The sequence below is a fragment of the Taurulus bubalis genome, assembly GCF_910589615.1.
Source record: "Taurulus bubalis genome assembly, chromosome: 6".
Classification (NCBI taxonomy): domain Eukaryota; kingdom Metazoa; phylum Chordata; class Actinopteri; order Perciformes; family Cottidae; genus Taurulus; species Taurulus bubalis.
Window position 1 is genome coordinate 4,661,950 of NC_136594.1, and position 17,112 is coordinate 4,679,061.

Here is a 17,112-nt window from a genome sequence, read left to right on the forward strand (position 1 = left end):
TATATCAATATATATATATATATGTGTGTGTGATTGGAGGGCTTGTACCTGCCACGTTGAGCAGAGCCTGCAGGCCGGAGGAGCACTGTCGGTTGACGGTGTAACACGGCACCGTGTCCGGAAACCCGCTGAAACGAAGACAGAGTCGTGAGACACGCTGCGATTGAATGGAGGAGGAAGAGCGTGTGAACTAGTGATGATGATGATGATGATGATGAGTCTGACCTGAGGAAGTGAGCCACTCTGGCCATCAGAGCACCGGCTCCGGGCTGCAGCACGTTACCTGCAGACGGCGACACACAGATCAACAAAAAGTGCATTTAAAATGTAAAATACACCAGTAATAACAGTCAGTGCAGAAAACATGTGAGAGTCATGCAAGTGCATGATCCTCTCATTGTGCAGAAGCAATGGAATTAACTAAGTGTATTTACATTGTTCCTGCCTTTAAGAATAAAGCTAAATATTGCTAGGAAATTCTAATATGTTTTATATATTAAAACCTTTTAATTCATTAATATCTGCATTGAGAACTTGTTTCACAACAAGTGGTGGAAGGAGATATTTTACTTAAGTAGAATTTAAAAGTGTAGAAATACTTTCAAAAGTACTTAATTCAAAACCTTACTCAAGCAAATGTGCAAAAGTATTCGCATCAAAATATAATTTAAGTACCACAAGAAAACGTAAAGTACTCACTAAGCAGATTGGTCCATGTCAGAATAATATATATTATATTATTATAATTATTGATGCATATATATGTGTTCATCACATTAATGTTGCAGCTGGTAAAGATGGAGCTCGTTTTAAATACTTTATATGAAGCTGAGAAGTTTGAGAATTTCAACGAGAGATCATGAAAGTAACTAAAGTTATAAAATAAATGTAGTACAGTAAAAAGTACAGTATTTATCTCTGAGATGTAGTGAAGTAGAAGTATAAAGTAACATGGAAACACTTAAGTACAACATTGTACTAGAACAGTACTTGAGTAAATGTACTTAGTTACTTTCCATTTCACAATGCAGAGCAGTTTTATTCTACGTTCAGCTCTGCGAAGAGATCTGAAGAATTAACAGTACATCAAATATTAAACGAGTACTTCAGTTGACGTGCACAACAAGGATCGATGTCGAGGAAAGTCTCGCCTCACCGACACAAACGTCTCCCAGCTTGTCGGGTGAAAGTCCAACATCTGTGAGCACAGCGGTCATCACTGCACTCAGCAGCTCGTCAGGCGTGGTGTCCTGCAGACGAGCAGAAGGGCACAATGTACCAGAGTATGAGTTAAAGTACTAGAAGTATTCACAGCTTTATGTAGTTAAAGAACAAGAAGTATTCTCAGATTTATGTAGTTAAAGTACTAGAAGTATTCTCAGATTTATGTAATTAAAGAACAAGAAGTATTCACAGCTTCATGTAATTAAAGTACAATAAGTATTCACAGCTTTATGTAGTTAAAGAACAAGAAGTATTCACAGCTTTATGTAGTTAAAGAACAAGAAGTATTCACAGCTTTATGTAGTTAAAGAACAAGAAGTATTCACAGCTTCATGTAATTAAAGTACAATAAGTATTCACAGCTTTATGTAGTTAAAGTACTAGAAGTATTCACAGCTTCATGTAATTAAAGTACAAGAAGTATTCACAGATTTATGTAATTAAAGTACAAGAAGTATTCACAGCTTTATGTAATTAAAGTACTAGAAGTATTCACAGCTTCATGTAGTTAAAGAACAAGAAGTATTCACAGCTTTATGTAGTTAAAGTACTAGAAGTATTCTCAGATTTATGTAATTAAAGAACAAGAAGTATTCACAGCTTCATGTAGTTAAAGTACAATAAGTATTCACAGCTTTATGTAGTTAAAGTACAAGAAGTATTCACAGCTTTATGTAGTTAAAGTACAAGAAGTATTCACAGCTTTATGTAGTTAAAGTACAAGAAGTATTCACAGCTTTATGTAGTTAAAGTACAATAAGTATTCTCAGCTTCAAGTAGTTAAAGTATAAGAAGTATTCCAAGCTTCAGGTACTGAAAGTATAAGAAGTATTCCAAGCTTGTGTGTAGTACAAGTACAAGAAGTATTCTCAGCTCATTAGTACTCATTGGTACTCGTTAGTACTCGTTGATACTCGTTAGTACTCGTTAGTACTGTCAGCCCCAGGTACCTTGAACGCGCCTCTCTTCGCCTTCCCGATGGCCGTCCTGCGCCCGTGCACCACCACCACGTCCTCCGGGCTGCTGCTCCCCGCTGATCCGCACTCCGTCCTCCGTAAATCCCGCGTGTAACTCGGGGACCCGGAGGATGACAAGTGGCCCGAAATTATTTTTAATCTGTGCATTACGACGACAAAACACCAGAGTTTAATCTGCGAGATTAAAACATGTAGTTTGTACTCTGCTCTCAGCTGTCAACTGTTGGACGGAAAGCGCGGAGGGACAAACTACAACACTCGAGTCCGCGCGGTTTTTCATCTGTATTGTGTCCGACTGAAACATTTCCTGATTTGGGTTTTATGTCAGAATAAGGGGTGTACTGTACTTTATTACTTCCTGAGATTTATTTGATGCAATATTAGTATTACTACAATAACACAAAACACTGGACAGTTGTCGAAGAAATACGCTTTAGTACTGCAGTGTAGAAATACATGTGAAAAAGTCCTGCATTCAACATTTTTACTGAAATAGGCTGAATGTACAAAAGGTTTGAACATCAAAATATGCTTAAAGTACAAAAAGTAAAAGTACTCACTGTGCAGAAGCCCAATTTCAGCATAATAAACTATCATTGTATAATAATTATTTATGCATTAATGTTTTGATATTGCAGCTGGAAAGGACAGAGCTAATTTTAAGCACTTTATACAACAGGTAGCTTGTGATTTCCCCCAAAGGATCAATAAAGTTGTATCTTTATCCATAATGAAACATAATTATATATTGTTGATTAATTAATTAATTAATTGATTATTGTTGATTTAAGTCGGTCTGCGTTGTCTATGACCCGCTAAAAACATGGCATGGACTGAAAAAGTGGTGAATTCCATGCTACAATTTCATGACTTTTCTCATTTATAAAGTTATGCCGTATATTATGCCATTTTGAGATACCAGCTCATCTACTGTCACAAACTTTCCTGGCATCAGACCGAGTGCCGTGGTTTCCACCGCTCCCCCACCGTAACAAGCTAACGTAACAAGCTAACCGTGCTTGCTAGCAGAGAAGCAGCAGAACTTAGCGAGTTAGAGCGCATTAAGGTTAAAATGTAGGAACAACGATTATTTCTCCCAAAGGTTAGAAATGAGGCATATTAATTTCACTGCATTTCCTTTTGTCAAGTACCGTTAACCTAACATGCTGTTAAAAGCAGTCGGGTTGGACTATACAGCTTTAATAGTAAGGTACATTTTTGGAGAATAGTCAGTGAAGCAAATAAACAAAGATTGATATTTCCTCTTTCTTTTTTTTAAACTGATGTTTTATTTAGCTCCAGTCTATTATTCTGTTTTATGCACGCTCTGGCAGATGTCGTGCTGACACTATCCCAAGTTCACCATTGTTAGTAGTCACGCAGCTGCACGTCTCTATTCACAGTACTGAGGCCGCAGCAGGAGATGTGCAGCAATGATTTATTTATTTAAAAAAATGTCTCTGAGTTATTTGGGAAACCACCGACTAGTGACAGTGATATGATGGTAAGTTGTGGCGTTGACTTGGCCAATGTTAGCTTGCTTTTCACAGATGAGGTAACGTTCCCTATGAGCTAGCCTAGCTAACGCTAGCTAGAGAAATGTCCAAAATGGCCGCTATGATCTGGTCAAATAAGCAAAGTTGCTCTGTTGTCGTACGGTATGTGACAGACACTGAGCGACTAGTTGCTGAGATCAGATGTGAGGCATCCACTGGGCAGTACTTTGCCCGACTTGTGAACGACGTCCTGGAGACCATGGATCTGGATGTGAAGCAGTGTATTGGAAATTTCACTGATGGGGCCTCGAATATAAAGGCTTCTCTGCACTGTTCTCCGAAAAGTGCCCGACTCAAATCCATGTGTGGTGCTATTCACACATCCTAAAGCTTGTGCTGTCAGACACAACACAGTGTGTACTGGCAAGTGGCTCTTTCCCCCCGCTGATGAACAACACTTTGATTCTAACGTTAGCTGATTTTAGCCAGTAGAAATGGCTAAAATCAAGTTATCATTAACGTTGGAGGGAATAAATGAATCTTTGTCATTTTGATAGCAGTTAACACACATTTTTGTCATGTTTTATTTATTTATCTATCCCCTAGGAATCACTGAGGCGTGACATCCTTCAGAGATTGCATGATAGACTGGTACACATCTTGGAGAGGCAACCTCTTGACATTGAAGGGCTACAGTTTGCATGCCGTCAGGGTTTAGTTTTATTAAGGGCTCTACATGACATTGTGGGTGTCGGAGAGAATATATTGTCTAATTATTACATGTTTGACGTGTCATACAACTCCAGAAGAATTTTCAGTATTTAAACTTGAAATTATTTGTTTACTTAATGCTTACTATGTTCAAGTTTATATTTCCTATTTTTTATTTATTTTTAATGGTGAAGATATAGTATGATGTGCTCACATTACTCCTGAACTTCCCAAAAATGTTTGTGAACATGTGTGAAGTAATGACTAAGAGCATTTCATTTGAAGTTTGCATTGTTTTCACTCATTCCTTTATTGCATCCAATTTGTACATAAAGACAATTAAAAAAATACAAAAAGTACTGCTTTACTGTGGTTCACGGGACTGGTCATTGTTATGGTTTAACAGTATTGGCAGTGCTATTGAACCCTTGAATGAACTAATCATATTTAAAGAACTTCAGAAACTAAATAGGGCATATGTGGTCATATGTGAACAGAAATTCAAGGCTTTAGTCATAATGTTGAGGTTTCGACAAAACAAACATTGTGACGGCATTTCTCACTATTTTAACTGTTGGAAAAACAAAACAATCACTTGTTTAATGGAGAAAAAAAAATCTGCATATTAATCCATCATTAAAAAAAATCATTAGTTCAAAATTAGCTCCACCTGAACAGTAAAAGCAGTAAAAATCCATCTTTTACATGAATGTTAATAATGTAATGGTAAAATATATAATAATAAAACAGTCACAGGGGAAGTTTGATATACTCTTCATGCTTTCAGGGTCAAATTTATAGATGGATAAAACATTTTGTATTAAAAAGATTCATAGAGGTCAGAGTTGGAAAGAGCTATTCAGGAAAGTTTGGTCTTGAAAAGGGAATCCCCACTCCGTACCAGTTGGTGGTGGTAATGCACCAGTTAGTTGTTTGCCGACCGCAAATAAACCTCAAAGAGGAAGAAGAAAGGGCAGGCGCGCGCACAGCACAAGCTTGGGTTGGCTTCGTGTTTGTTACTTCTGAGGTTGTTTTTTCACCACTTTTCGAGAGAAATATGTTAAAACAGCGACCAGAGAGAGATTTATCTCCTGAGGAATTACTGAAGCTGCTGGAGGAGGACGCTGGGAGCCTCGTTTGTCCTCCTGATTCATCATCAGATGAAGAGGATCTTGTGTATTCCGACAACACACAAGACGGCAGAGACTCGGATTCCTGTCGTTCATCATCGGAAAGGTACGGGGTTTTTTTGTACATTTTTACAGGAATGTTTTTCCCAGAAGAGGCACAATGGAGATTTTTTTTTCTTTCTTAGACATCGTCTTAGACAATAAAGCAAAACATTACTTATTTTTAAATTGTATTTTTTTTTGGTGAAAAAATTTGAAAACTCCATGGCGACCATTTTGTCTTTTTGCATTCCACATTCTAATATAACACATTCTAACATAACTTACCGACCAACTTCTATTGGCAAGCATTTTACTTAACTTTGTTTGAATAAAATCAGCTGTGAATCACTGAGTGGACTGTAATTATATTTTATATCAGGAAAGTCAAAGATGCAGGAAATTGGTTAATTTGACTAATTTGGAGGTTTTTAATGAACGTACACTTCCGTCTAACGCATTTTTCGTCACATGGACATCTTCTGCCGTGTAGAAGGGGCTGCCACTGTTTAATCAGTGTCAGTCCGGTAGTGCCAGTTACTGCAATGTTTATTGCTTTTATGTTTGCATGTATTACAATTTCAGAACCAGACCACTGAACGCATCTATTTGTTTTTACAGTGATGAGGATTACGAGCCTCCCCGTGTCTCCGGACCTTCAGGGGCTCCACAGCCAAAAGCAGTTGAACGATCGTCTCCAGGACGTGTACAGCCCGAGCCCTTAACACCTCATTCAGACCCAGCAGCACCTCCTCCCCCCACCACTCAGCGGAAGAGAGGACGCTTCTCTCTGGGAACTTCTTCTCCAGTTGCCAAGCGTGGAAAACGTAGGTTGGCATCCACAAAGAGTGAGGAGGAGGACAGGTGGCATGACAAAGAGGAGGAGAGCATCAAACCTGTCCCCTTCAGGTTCAAGCCGGCCAGGACCCCAGGCCCCACATTTGACTCCACCACAGCATGGTCTCCCATCAGCCTCTTCCAGCTTTTCTTCTCAGCATCTGTTGTCCGAAACATCATCGACAACACGAATGCCAACGCTGCCAAAAGGAGGAAAGCTGGGAAGAAATTCAAGTGGAAAGTGCTCACCGTGAAGGACTTTTACACATTCCTATCCATTATCATTTTCACTGGCCTTGTGTCGGTACACACCAGGGCTGATTACTGGAGGAAGAAGTGGCCGTACAACTTCCACTTCCCCAGTGCCAGCATGTCACGGCAACGCTTTGAGGCCATTTTGTGGTCACTTCACCTCAGCAACCCGAAAGAGGACGAGGAAAATAACAAGAAAAATAACACTGCTGGGTTTGATAGGCTTTTCAAGATAAAGCCCCTCTACACGGAGATGGTGAACGCCTGCAAAGCCAATTTCCAGCCGTATCGGAATCTGTCCATTGATGAGCGGATGGTCGCAAGCAAAGCCCGCATCAGCTTCAAACAGTACAGCAAGGACAAGCCCACAACGTTGGGTTACAAACTGTTTGTGCTGGCTGATGCGTCGATAGGCTACACCTGGAATTTCTTTGTCTACTCTGGCAAAAGTGAGTCCGCCACAGGCCACGGTCTGAGTTACTCCTCAGTGATGGACCTTTTGCCTCTTCCTGTCCTCGGTAGGGGCTACACATTGTACACTGACGATTATTACACAAGCCCTGCTCTCTTCACCGATCTGCTCAAAAAAAACATTGGCTGTTGTGGAACCATCAAGAAAAATCGTATGGGCCATCCCAACGACCTGCCCAAGAAGGCTGAGCGGGGGGACATGCGCTGGCTCCAGAGCGGCAAACTCCTCTTCGTGAAGTGGATGGACTCGAGAGAGGTAAATATGTGCTCCACAGTGCATCAGGCCTACAGCGGGCAGACGGTGGCCAGAAAGGTGAAGGAGGCTGGGGTCTGGAAAAACAAGTCCATCCCGGTTCCGGACAGCATTGTGGACTACAATCGCTGCATGGGTGGCGTGGATTTGTCCGACGAACTGATCAAATTTTACAGCGTCCGCCAAAAGACGATGAAGTGGTACAAGACTTTTTTTTACCACTTTGTGGACATCGCCGCCGTGAACAGTTATCTCTTGCACAAGGAGCTTTTCAAGGTGAGGCAGGACCCCACCCAGACCAAGCCCTTCACCCAAAAAGCCTTCAGGGAGCAGTTGGCCAAGGAGATGCTGGAGTTTGCTGGCAGCTCAGCAGAAACCCCAGCACCACTGCACCCCTCCACCACCTGCATGCCCGTGTTCATCGGCAACGAGGATTCAAGGGTCAGAAAGTATTGCAGGAGGTGCCAAGAAGCTGGAATTCCCAGGGTGAAGACATCCGTGACTTGCAGGAAGTGTAAAGTTCCTCTCTGCATGCAACTCAGAAAAAACTGCTTCCAGCAGTGGCACGATGCACAGTGACTTCCTGATGGACGTGTGCAAATAAATGGGCAATAGTGTAAATAGTTGTGTTTTTTTTGTAAAAAAATTACAGAAACTTGTTTCTGGAAGAGGCACAATGGAGAATTGTAAATAGTTGATTGGTTTTATATGGGATTTTTTTTGTACATTTTTACAGGAATGTTTTTCCCAGAAAAGGCACAATGGAAATTTGGTTTTACAATGTAAATAGTTCATTGGTTTTTATGTTTTTACAGTTTGCATTGTGAAGGAAATGTTTTACAGTTTGTTAAAAGTAAATCTGCTCCGTTTGGATTCAACATTCAGTTGATTTATGTGGTTATTTTTCCATCCATCCATCCATTATCAGCCGCTTATCCGGGGTCGGGTCGCGGTGGCAGCAGGTTCAGCAGGCCGACCCAGGCTTCCCTCTCACCCGCAACACTTTCCAGCTCATTCTGGGGGATCCCGAGGCGTTCCAAGGCCAGCCGGGAGATATAATCCCTCCAGCGTGTCCTCGGTCTTCCCCGGGGTCTCCTACCAGTTGGACGTGCCTGGAAAACCTCTAATGGGAGGCGTCCAGGAGGCATCCTGACTAGATGCCCGAACCACCTCAGGTGACTCCTTTCGACACGAAGGAGCAGCGACTCGACTCCAAGCTCCCTCCTGATGTCCGAGCTCCTTACCCTATCTCTAAGGGTGAGCCCGGCCACCCTGCGTAGGAAGCTCATTTCAGCCGCTTGTATTCGAGATCTCGTTCTTTCGGTCACGACCCAGAGTTCGTGACCATAGGTGAGGGTTGGAACATAGACCGACCAGTAAATGGAGAGCTTCGCCTTCCGGCTCAGCTCCCTCTTCACCAGGACGGACCGGTACAGCGCCTGTTTTATTGCTGCAGCCGCACCGATCCGTCTGTCGATCTCCCGCTCCACCTTACCCTCACTCGTGAACAAGACCCCGAGATACTTGAACTCCTTCGCTTGGGGTAGGCAGTTTGTCCCCACCTGGAGGGAGCAATCCACCGGTTTCCGGCAGAGCACCATGGCCTCAGATTTGGAGGCGCTAACTCTCATCCCTGCCGCTTCACACTCGGCTGCAAAACGCCCCAGTGAATGCTGGAGGTCACAATCCGAGGAGGCAAACAGGACCACATCATCCGCGAACAGCAGAGAGGCGATCCCGAGACTCCCGAACCGGATCCTCTCCGCCCCCTGGCTGCGCCTAGATATCCTGTCCATGAAAGTCACGAACAGGACCGGTGATAAAGGGCAGCCCTGGCGGAGGCCAACACCCACCGGGAACGTGTCTGACTTACTACCGAGGATACGAACACAGCTCCTACTGCAGGCGTACAAAGACCGGATAGCCCGTGCCAACGGGTCCGGCACCCCATACTCCCGCAGCACCCCCCACAAAAACCCCCGAGGGACCCGGTCGAAAGCCTTCTCCAAGTCCACAAAGCACATGTAGACTGGTTGGGCAAACTCCCAGGACCCCTCCAGTAGTCTTGCAAGGGTAAAGAGCTGGTCCACTGTTCCACGACCGGGACGGAATCCGCACTGCTCGTCTTGAATCTGAGGTTCGACAAGCGGTCGGAGCCTCCCTTCCAGCACCCTGGCATAAGCTTTTCCCGGGAGACTGAGCAGTGTGATGCCACGATAGTTTGAGCACACTCTCCGGTCCCCCTTCTTGTAGATGGGAACCACCACCCCGGTCTGCCAGTCCATGGGCACTGTTCCCGACCCCCATGCGACACTGAAAAGGCGTGTCAACCAAGACAGCCCAACAATGTCCAGCGCTTTCAGCATCTCAGGGCGGATCTCATCCACCCCTGGCGCCTTGCCACCAAGGAGCTTTTTGACTACCTTAGCGACCTCTGCCAGGGATATGGGAGAAACCACCCCAAAGTCTTCCGGCGCTGCCCCCTCTCCGGGGGACATGTTAGCCGGGTTTAGGAGTTCCTCAAAGTGCTCTTTCCACCGCCCGACGATGTCCCCAGTCCGGGTTAGCAGTTCCCCCCCCTGCTGAGAACAGCCTGGGGTAGGCCCTGCTTTCCCTTCCTGAGCCGTCGGATGGTTTGCCAGAACTTCCTTGAGGCCAACCGAAAGTCCTTCTCCATGGCCTCCCCGAACTCCTCCCATGCCCGAGTTTTAGCATCCGCGACCATCGCAGCTGCAGCCCTTCTGGCCTGCCGGTACCCGTCAGCTGCTTCAGGAGACCCTTGGGCCAGCCAGGCCCGAAAGGCCTCCTTCTTCAGTTTGACGGCTTCCCTCACCCCCGGTGTCCACCACCGGGTTCTCGGGTTGCCGCCACGACAGGCACCGATGACCTTCTGGCCACAGCTCCGAGCAGCCGCGTCCACAATAGAGGCTTTGAACATGGTCCACTCGGGTTCCATGTCCCCAGCCTCCCTCGGGATTTGTGAGAAGTTCTTCCGGAGGTGGGAGTTGAAGACCTCCCGGACAGGGTCCTCCGCCAGACGTTCCCAGTTCACCCTCACTACACGTTTGGGCTTGCCAGGTCTTTCTAGCCGACTCCCCCGCCATCTGATCCAACTCACCACCAGGTGGTGATCAGTTGACAGCTCTGCTCCTCTCTTCACCCGAGTGTCCAAGACAGATCAGATGATACGACTACAAAGTCGATCATTGATCTCCGGCCTAAGGTGTTCTGGTACCAGGTACACTTATGAGCCACCTTATGCTCGAACATGGTGTTCGTTATGGACAAACTGTGGCTAGCACAGAAGTCCAACAACAAAACACCATTCGGGTTCAGATCGGGCAAGCCGTTCCTCCCAATCACGCCCCGCCAGGTTTCTCTGTCATTGCCCACGTGAGCGTTGAAGTCTCCCAGGAGAACTATGGAGTCGGCAGGCGGCGCCCTTTCCAGGACCCCTCCCACTGACTCCAAGAAGGCCGGATACTCCGAACTGCTGTTCGGTGCATAAGCACAGACAACAGTCAGAGCTTTACTCCCTGCAACCCGTAGGCGCAGGGAGGCGACCCTCTCGTTCTCCGGGGAAAACTCCAACATAGCGGCGCTCAGCCGGGGGCTCGTGAGTATCCCCACTCCCGCCCGGCGCCTCTCACCCTGGGCAACTCCAGAAAAGGACAAAGTCCAACCCTTCTCCAGGAGCTTGGTTCCAGAGCCCATGCTGTGCGTGGAGGTGAGCCCAACTAAATCTAGCTGGTACCGCTCCACCTCCTGCACCAGCTCCGGCTCTTTCCCCGCTAGCGAGGTGACGTTCCACCTCCCTAGAGCTAGTCTATGCTGCCGGCGATCGGCTCGCCCAGGTCTCCTGCCTGGCCCGCCGCCCGGTCTGCATAGCACCCGACCCCGATAATTCTCCCCGCGGGTGGTGGGTCCACGGGGTGACTGCTGCTCCATGTTGTTTCTTCGGGCTGAGCCCGACCGGGCCCCATGGGCGAAAGCCCGGCCACCAGACGCTCGCCGACGAGCTCCTCTCCTGGGTCTGGCTCCGGGAGGGTGCCCCGGTTTCCCTTGTCCGGGCGAGGTAACTTTTGTCCGTGGGCTGCAATTCATCAGGGTTTTTTGAATCGCTCTTAGTCTGGGCTCTCCCCCGAGACCTGTTTGCCTTGGGAGACCCTACCAGGGGCTGACGCCCCGGACAACATAGCTCCCAGGATCACTGAGCCACTCAAACTCCTCCACCACGTTAAGGTGGCGATTCATTGGAGGAGTGGTTATTTTTTTGAACGGGAAAATATATTGAGGTCTTGTTGAATTTTCAAAAAGTCCAAAACTGCTGTATTTGGATGCATTGAACACCATTAGTGATGTACAAAGTGAAATATATTACAGTAACTCACTTTAACAGCTTTAACTTCTTTAACTCCAGTAAAGCTCCAGCCATTTTTCTCAAATTTCGAATGGTTTGCATACCCATACTATAGAATATCTCCTCAACCACAAGGGCTATTTGAATAATTTCAAAAGGTATAATATACAGAAAACAGTTGAGAGGTTCATCTATTGGTTGATGATCGAACACAGGAAAAATAAAAAGTAAATAAACATCAGGAGAAAAGAAATCCAGGATGTATTTCCTCTTTATAATTCTGCATATCATCTACTATAAAATAGCACTATGTTAACAGTATCTCTGCAAAATTTGAGTTTGATTAAGTGAAGTTAAATATTTGTAGGAATTAATTTAGTGAGATTTCGTGAACCGTAGGTTTAGGTCGGCTCAAAGCAAAAATGCCCTAACTTTCTTACTGGACCTTGGACGCCTCTGGTTCCACAACAGAGGGCAGAGCGCTCAAGCAGATGCACCAATACATAACAAGCAAGCATCGATTAATCCATAAGTAAGTAATATTTCAGTTTTTGGGCAGGAAAAAAAAGCAATGCGGTTGATATCTTGCTGAGGCTTTGTCTGACAGTGGTTTGGGCGCAATTCGCGGATTCCGTAGGTCGAAAGTTTTTCAGAAAGGTGCGCAAATCCTGTGGCATCAAGCTAGGGATATAAAAAAATATATTTTCATACTCTTTTTTCATGCTCTCTCTCCTTTTTATGGTTTATGTTAATATTTATGGTCAAACGCAACTTAATCTTCATCAAGACAGAAATGCACCAAAGACAAACTGAATGCAGTGCAAAGTTTCCTGTGGGACATCGCAAGGCATTGTGGGTAGATAGCATGCCATTCATTCAGTGAGCATTTATTCTTTCTCAGAAGGCTGAGGGTGAAGCCACAAAATGTAGAGCCGTCCCAACAAAAGTGCATTTTTATCCTTGAATTATTGGCGAGCACAAACCAAACATTTTAACTCGATAACTGACACTAAACGCTCATTTCTATAGTTAAAAAGACTAGGACAGGAAGGAGCCGAGCGTACGTACGTAATACGTAAGCCTACATTTGACTGTCTTTCACAAGATAATTGTTCCCTTTGTGATGTGTTCAGATAAACCAGCAAGATGTCCTACATTTGAATCACATGCAAACTTGTACCCAACTCATGTCTTTGGCAGGCTTTGGTGTGTAGGGAGAGACAACTAGGACAAATGAGATGAGGGTCATGTGACAGATGGAGGTAAAGGTGAGGCGTTCACCCACAGAGCTGCAGGTAAGAGGCGGAGCAACACTGGAGAGGAGAGCTCCTACGTCACACTGCAGAAACCAGAGTTAAGAGTCAGAGTGGCAGAAACACTGCAGTCGAGTTTAGGGATGGGTATCGTTTGGGTTTTTTCCGATACCGGTGCTAAACCGATACTTTTAAAACGATACCGGTGCCTGAACCGATACTTTTTTATTGCCAAGGCAATTTTTTTTCTTCAAATTGAACAATATATTAACTGTTTAAAGTATACTAGAAATATAAATACATACATACAAAATATACTTGACTTCAAACTACAGCTTCAAACCTTTTAACTTCAAACTATAAACAATATATATTTAAAAAAAGAACAAACACAAGCATCATGGCCTGATTTGGACTGGTGCAACAGAACTCAGACACTGTTGGATCCTAAAACTGCTGCTTTACTGGACTACACGTCACCATTAATATCAACTTGAGAGATTTGTTCCAGCAAACCGAGGACGGACGTTCAAAAGCTCGTGCTCGTGTCTGCAGCGATCTCTGTGTGCGCGCGCTGTGTGTGTGTGTGCGCTGGAAGCCCCGCCCCCTCCAGCCCCGCTCTGCATGCAGGCAGACAGAGAGCAGAGCAGCGAGTGAGCTCTGATCCGCGTTTTTAACGAACGGGTACCGCGCTACCTTTTTAGTATCTATATACCGTGCAACTTTACAGAGTAGTGTAAAAAAAAAAGTATTTAAATCGGCTCAGGCACCGGAAGGAAGCACCGAAATCTGCGTTGCTTTTCGGTCCAGTAGGTACCGGACGTGTTGGTTCTCCGTACCCAACCCTAGTCGAGACAAGTCTCTGCTTTTCTCTCAAAGACAATTCAAAGTGACTTCATCAGGTTTTCCTCAACAACACAACAGAGTCTCTTCCAAACACTGGTGAGTACATCTGATCATATTTACACCTTTAATCACCAGGATTAACTCTAAACTTTAGCTTTACTCAGGCAGGAAGTTCCTCTCTTATCACTTCATACCTGATGAATTATTAACAATATAACTATGGCTGTCTGTTCAAAGTCCACTACACAGAAACTCACTTTAACAGCTTTAAAGTGTCTCAGGAGGACTTTAGTAACTTGAAACTGAATCTCTGTGGTTTTAAGTTTAGTCTCACTCCGACTTTCCTGCTATAGTTATTGTTTATTGATCACTTCCTCTATTTCCTCTGGTTGTTTCACAATAAAAGTTTTCTACCAGTGGGAGGCTTTTATTGTGAAGCAGCTGGAGGAAATGTGATGTTTGTCATCACGTGAGCAGAGCTTTATGTCAGTGCTGTTCTTTAATTCACATTGGACTTATTCTGTGCTGCTTTGAAGAGGAGCAAGGTTGAGTCTGTCGGCACGACTTTGATCTTGGTTGCTTAAGTAAAAGTTAAAAGATATAAAAAGAATCACCCTTTTTCGACCAATAATTAAACTCTTTTGAATGAAACGTTCTTCTTTTCTTCCCCAATGAGTGTAGACATGGCTGCTGCAAACTATCTGCCATCTGAAGATCAGTTTCTGTGCTCCGTCTGTCTGGATGTGTTCACTGATCCAGTCACCACACCATGTGGACACAACTTCTGCAAAAAGTGCATCAATGATTACTGGAATACCAGCAACCAGAACATGTGTCCAATGTGTAAAAAGGTTTTCACCTCAAGACCTGAGCTGCTCGTCAACACCTTCATCACTGAGATGGTTTCTCAGTTCAGACAGTCGGCTCAACAGAAAGCCAGCAGCAGCAGCTCAGAGCAACAAGAGTCCAAACCAGGAGAAGTTCCCTGTGACGTCTGCACTGGAACCAAACTGAAGGCCCTAAAGTCCTGCCTGGTGTGTCTGGTCTCCTACTGTGAGACTCACCTGGAGCCTCATCTGACAATGTCAGGCCTGAAGAGACATCAGCTGATGGACCCTGTGGAGAACCTGGAAGGCAGGATGTGTACGAAGCACGATAAACCTCTGGAGCTGTTCTGTCAGACCGACCAGACATGTGTCTGCATGCTCTGCACTGTGTTAGACCACAAGACGCACAATGTTGTTCCTCTGCAAGAAGGATATGAAGGAAAGAAGGTCGAGCTGAAGAAGACAGAGGCTGAAATTCAGAAGATGATCCAGAAGAGACGACTGAAGATTCAGGAGGTCAAACACATAGTGGAGCTCAGTGAGGAAGATGCAGACAGAGAGAAAGCAGAAGGTGTTCAGGTCTTCACTGATCTGAAGGAGTCTGTTGAGAGAAAACTGAACGAGCTCATCAATACGATAGAAGAGAAGCAGAGAACAACAAAGAAACAGGCTGAAGACTCCATCAAAGAGCTGGAACAGGAAATCTCTGAGCTGATGAAGAGGAGCACTGAGGTGGAGAAGCTCTCCCTCTCTGAAGACCACCTCCACCTTCTCCAGAGCTTCCAGTCCCTCAACATCCACCTCCCACCACCCACCAAGGACTGGACAAAGGTCAGTGTTCCTCCAGCGTCATATGAGGGGACTGTGAGAAGAGCTGTGTCTCAGCTGGAGGAGACACTGAGTGGAAAGATGAAGAAGCTGTTAGAAGTTGAGCTGAAGAGGGTGCAGAAGTTTGCAGTGGATGTGACTCTTGATCCTGATACAGCTCATCCTCACCTCATCCTGTCTGATGACGGCAAACAAGTACGTACTGGTAAGGTACAGCAATGTCTCCCCGACAAGCCAGAGAGCTTTTCTCTTGCTCCTTGTGTTTTAGGAACACAGAATTACTCTTCAGAACTCTTTTACTTCGAGGTTCAAGTTAAAAGAAAGTCTGAATGGTTTTTAGGAGTGGCCAGAGAGTCGATCAACAGGAAGGGACAACTCTCACTGGGTCCTCAGAATGGTTACTGGACTATATGGTTGAGAAATGGAAATGAGTACAAAGCTCTTGATGACCCTTCAGTTGTTCTCTCCCTGAAGTCTGGGCCTCAGAAGGTGGGGGTGTTTGTGGACTATGAGGAGGGTCTGGTCTCCTTCTATGACGTAGAAGCTGCAGCTCTTATCTACTCCTTTACTGGCTGCTCCTTCAAGGAGAAACTCTTCCCATTCTTCTGTCCTGGTCTTCATCATGATGATAAAAACTCTGCACCTCTGATCATCACTCCTGTCAGAGTAAACTAATCACTTTATCCCACTTCCTTCAAGGGAACATGCTCAGCCTCAACACTGTCTACTTCTCATCTTCTACATCTTATCTTCTAACTGTAGGGATACACAGACACAGATACTCATGTACACATGCAGCCTCGTTCCCTGTAGGTCTCCTCCACATCAACTACTCTCACAGTGAGGTTGTCAGCTCTGTGTTTCTGTCTGTAATTATCTGTCAGGGTTTCCAGCAGCAACTAAATAGAAATACAACAAAATATCTTGATTCATTCTTTTGTTCTATCTGATGTGCTGCCGCAGAAAACATATTGCTGATTATTTCATTGTGTCATGAAGCTTCATTTAAGAGTCAGGATTATTACATGTTTATTGTGTCTCCAGAATAAATTTGGTTTCATTGTAATACTGGACAAAAAAAGTTAATCAACAAAGTAGAATAGATGCCAACAGCATTTTATTCTTGTTTAAAAAGGGGTTTGATTGATTACTGGTAACTCTTTGTTTTGTGAAAACTGGTGAGATGCTTATGAGTCAAAGAAATCTGTAAATATATGATTGTTGATTAAAAACTGCAAAATAAAGTTGTTGTTGAACACAAGATCAAAAGGTCAAACACTGACGTTCTATTTTATTACAAATGTACTGTGATTCCTGCTTCACAATAAAAGCTTCTTGTTTAAGACTTTTACTGGAAACATTTTAATGATTGACACTAAAAAACATAACTCAACAATTTGAAACTACTAAAAAAAAATAGAGCACTTTAGCAAGTCCAAGTGTTGTGACAGCATGCAACCGTTTAACCTTAGGCATATTTAAAGGAACAGATCTACTTTAACAGTTTTACTTCTTCCTTAAATCTCTCAATAAACTACGCCGTGGACAACAGCAGCAACACAGGTGTGTGGATGCTTGAAAAGGTGAGACTTCAAAAGATAGGATGCC

At 44.5% G+C, this 17,112-nt stretch overlaps 3 protein-coding genes across 3 annotated transcripts in view; 2 read left to right on the forward strand and 1 right to left on the reverse strand.

The window, feature by feature from the left end:
- Positions 1-2,348, reverse strand: part of acaa1 (acetyl-CoA acyltransferase 1) — a gene marked incomplete at its 5' end in the record, with an annotated part of 6,916 nt that extends 4,568 nt beyond the window's left edge. Inside the window, 4 exons of the mRNA XM_079220125.1 lie at positions 49-128; positions 226-283; positions 1,157-1,250; positions 2,175-2,348. Of these exons, the coding sequence (XP_079076251.1) occupies positions 49-128; positions 226-283; positions 1,157-1,250; positions 2,175-2,348 (406 nt within the window). The remainder of the gene's footprint in view (positions 1-48; positions 129-225; positions 284-1,156; positions 1,251-2,174) is intronic.
- A 3,117-nt stretch (positions 2,349-5,465) lies between these two features.
- On the forward strand, positions 5,466-7,969 carry LOC306738107 (piggyBac transposable element-derived protein 4-like; the record flags this gene model as incomplete). Its single annotated transcript, XM_079219936.1, has 2 exons — positions 5,466-5,644; positions 6,199-7,969. 2 exons carry the CDS (start codon positions 5,466-5,468, stop codon positions 7,967-7,969), a joined length of 1,950 nt encoding a protein of 649 aa, XP_079076062.1.
- A 6,563-nt stretch (positions 7,970-14,532) lies between these two features.
- LOC306738283 (E3 ubiquitin-protein ligase TRIM39-like) lies at positions 14,533-16,757 on the forward strand (the record flags this gene model as incomplete). Its single annotated transcript, XM_079220112.1, has 1 exon — positions 14,533-16,757. One exon carries the CDS (start codon positions 14,533-14,535, stop codon positions 16,177-16,179), a length of 1,647 nt encoding a protein of 548 aa, XP_079076238.1. The 3' UTR covers positions 16,180-16,757.
- Between the last annotated feature and the right edge of the window lie 355 nt (positions 16,758-17,112).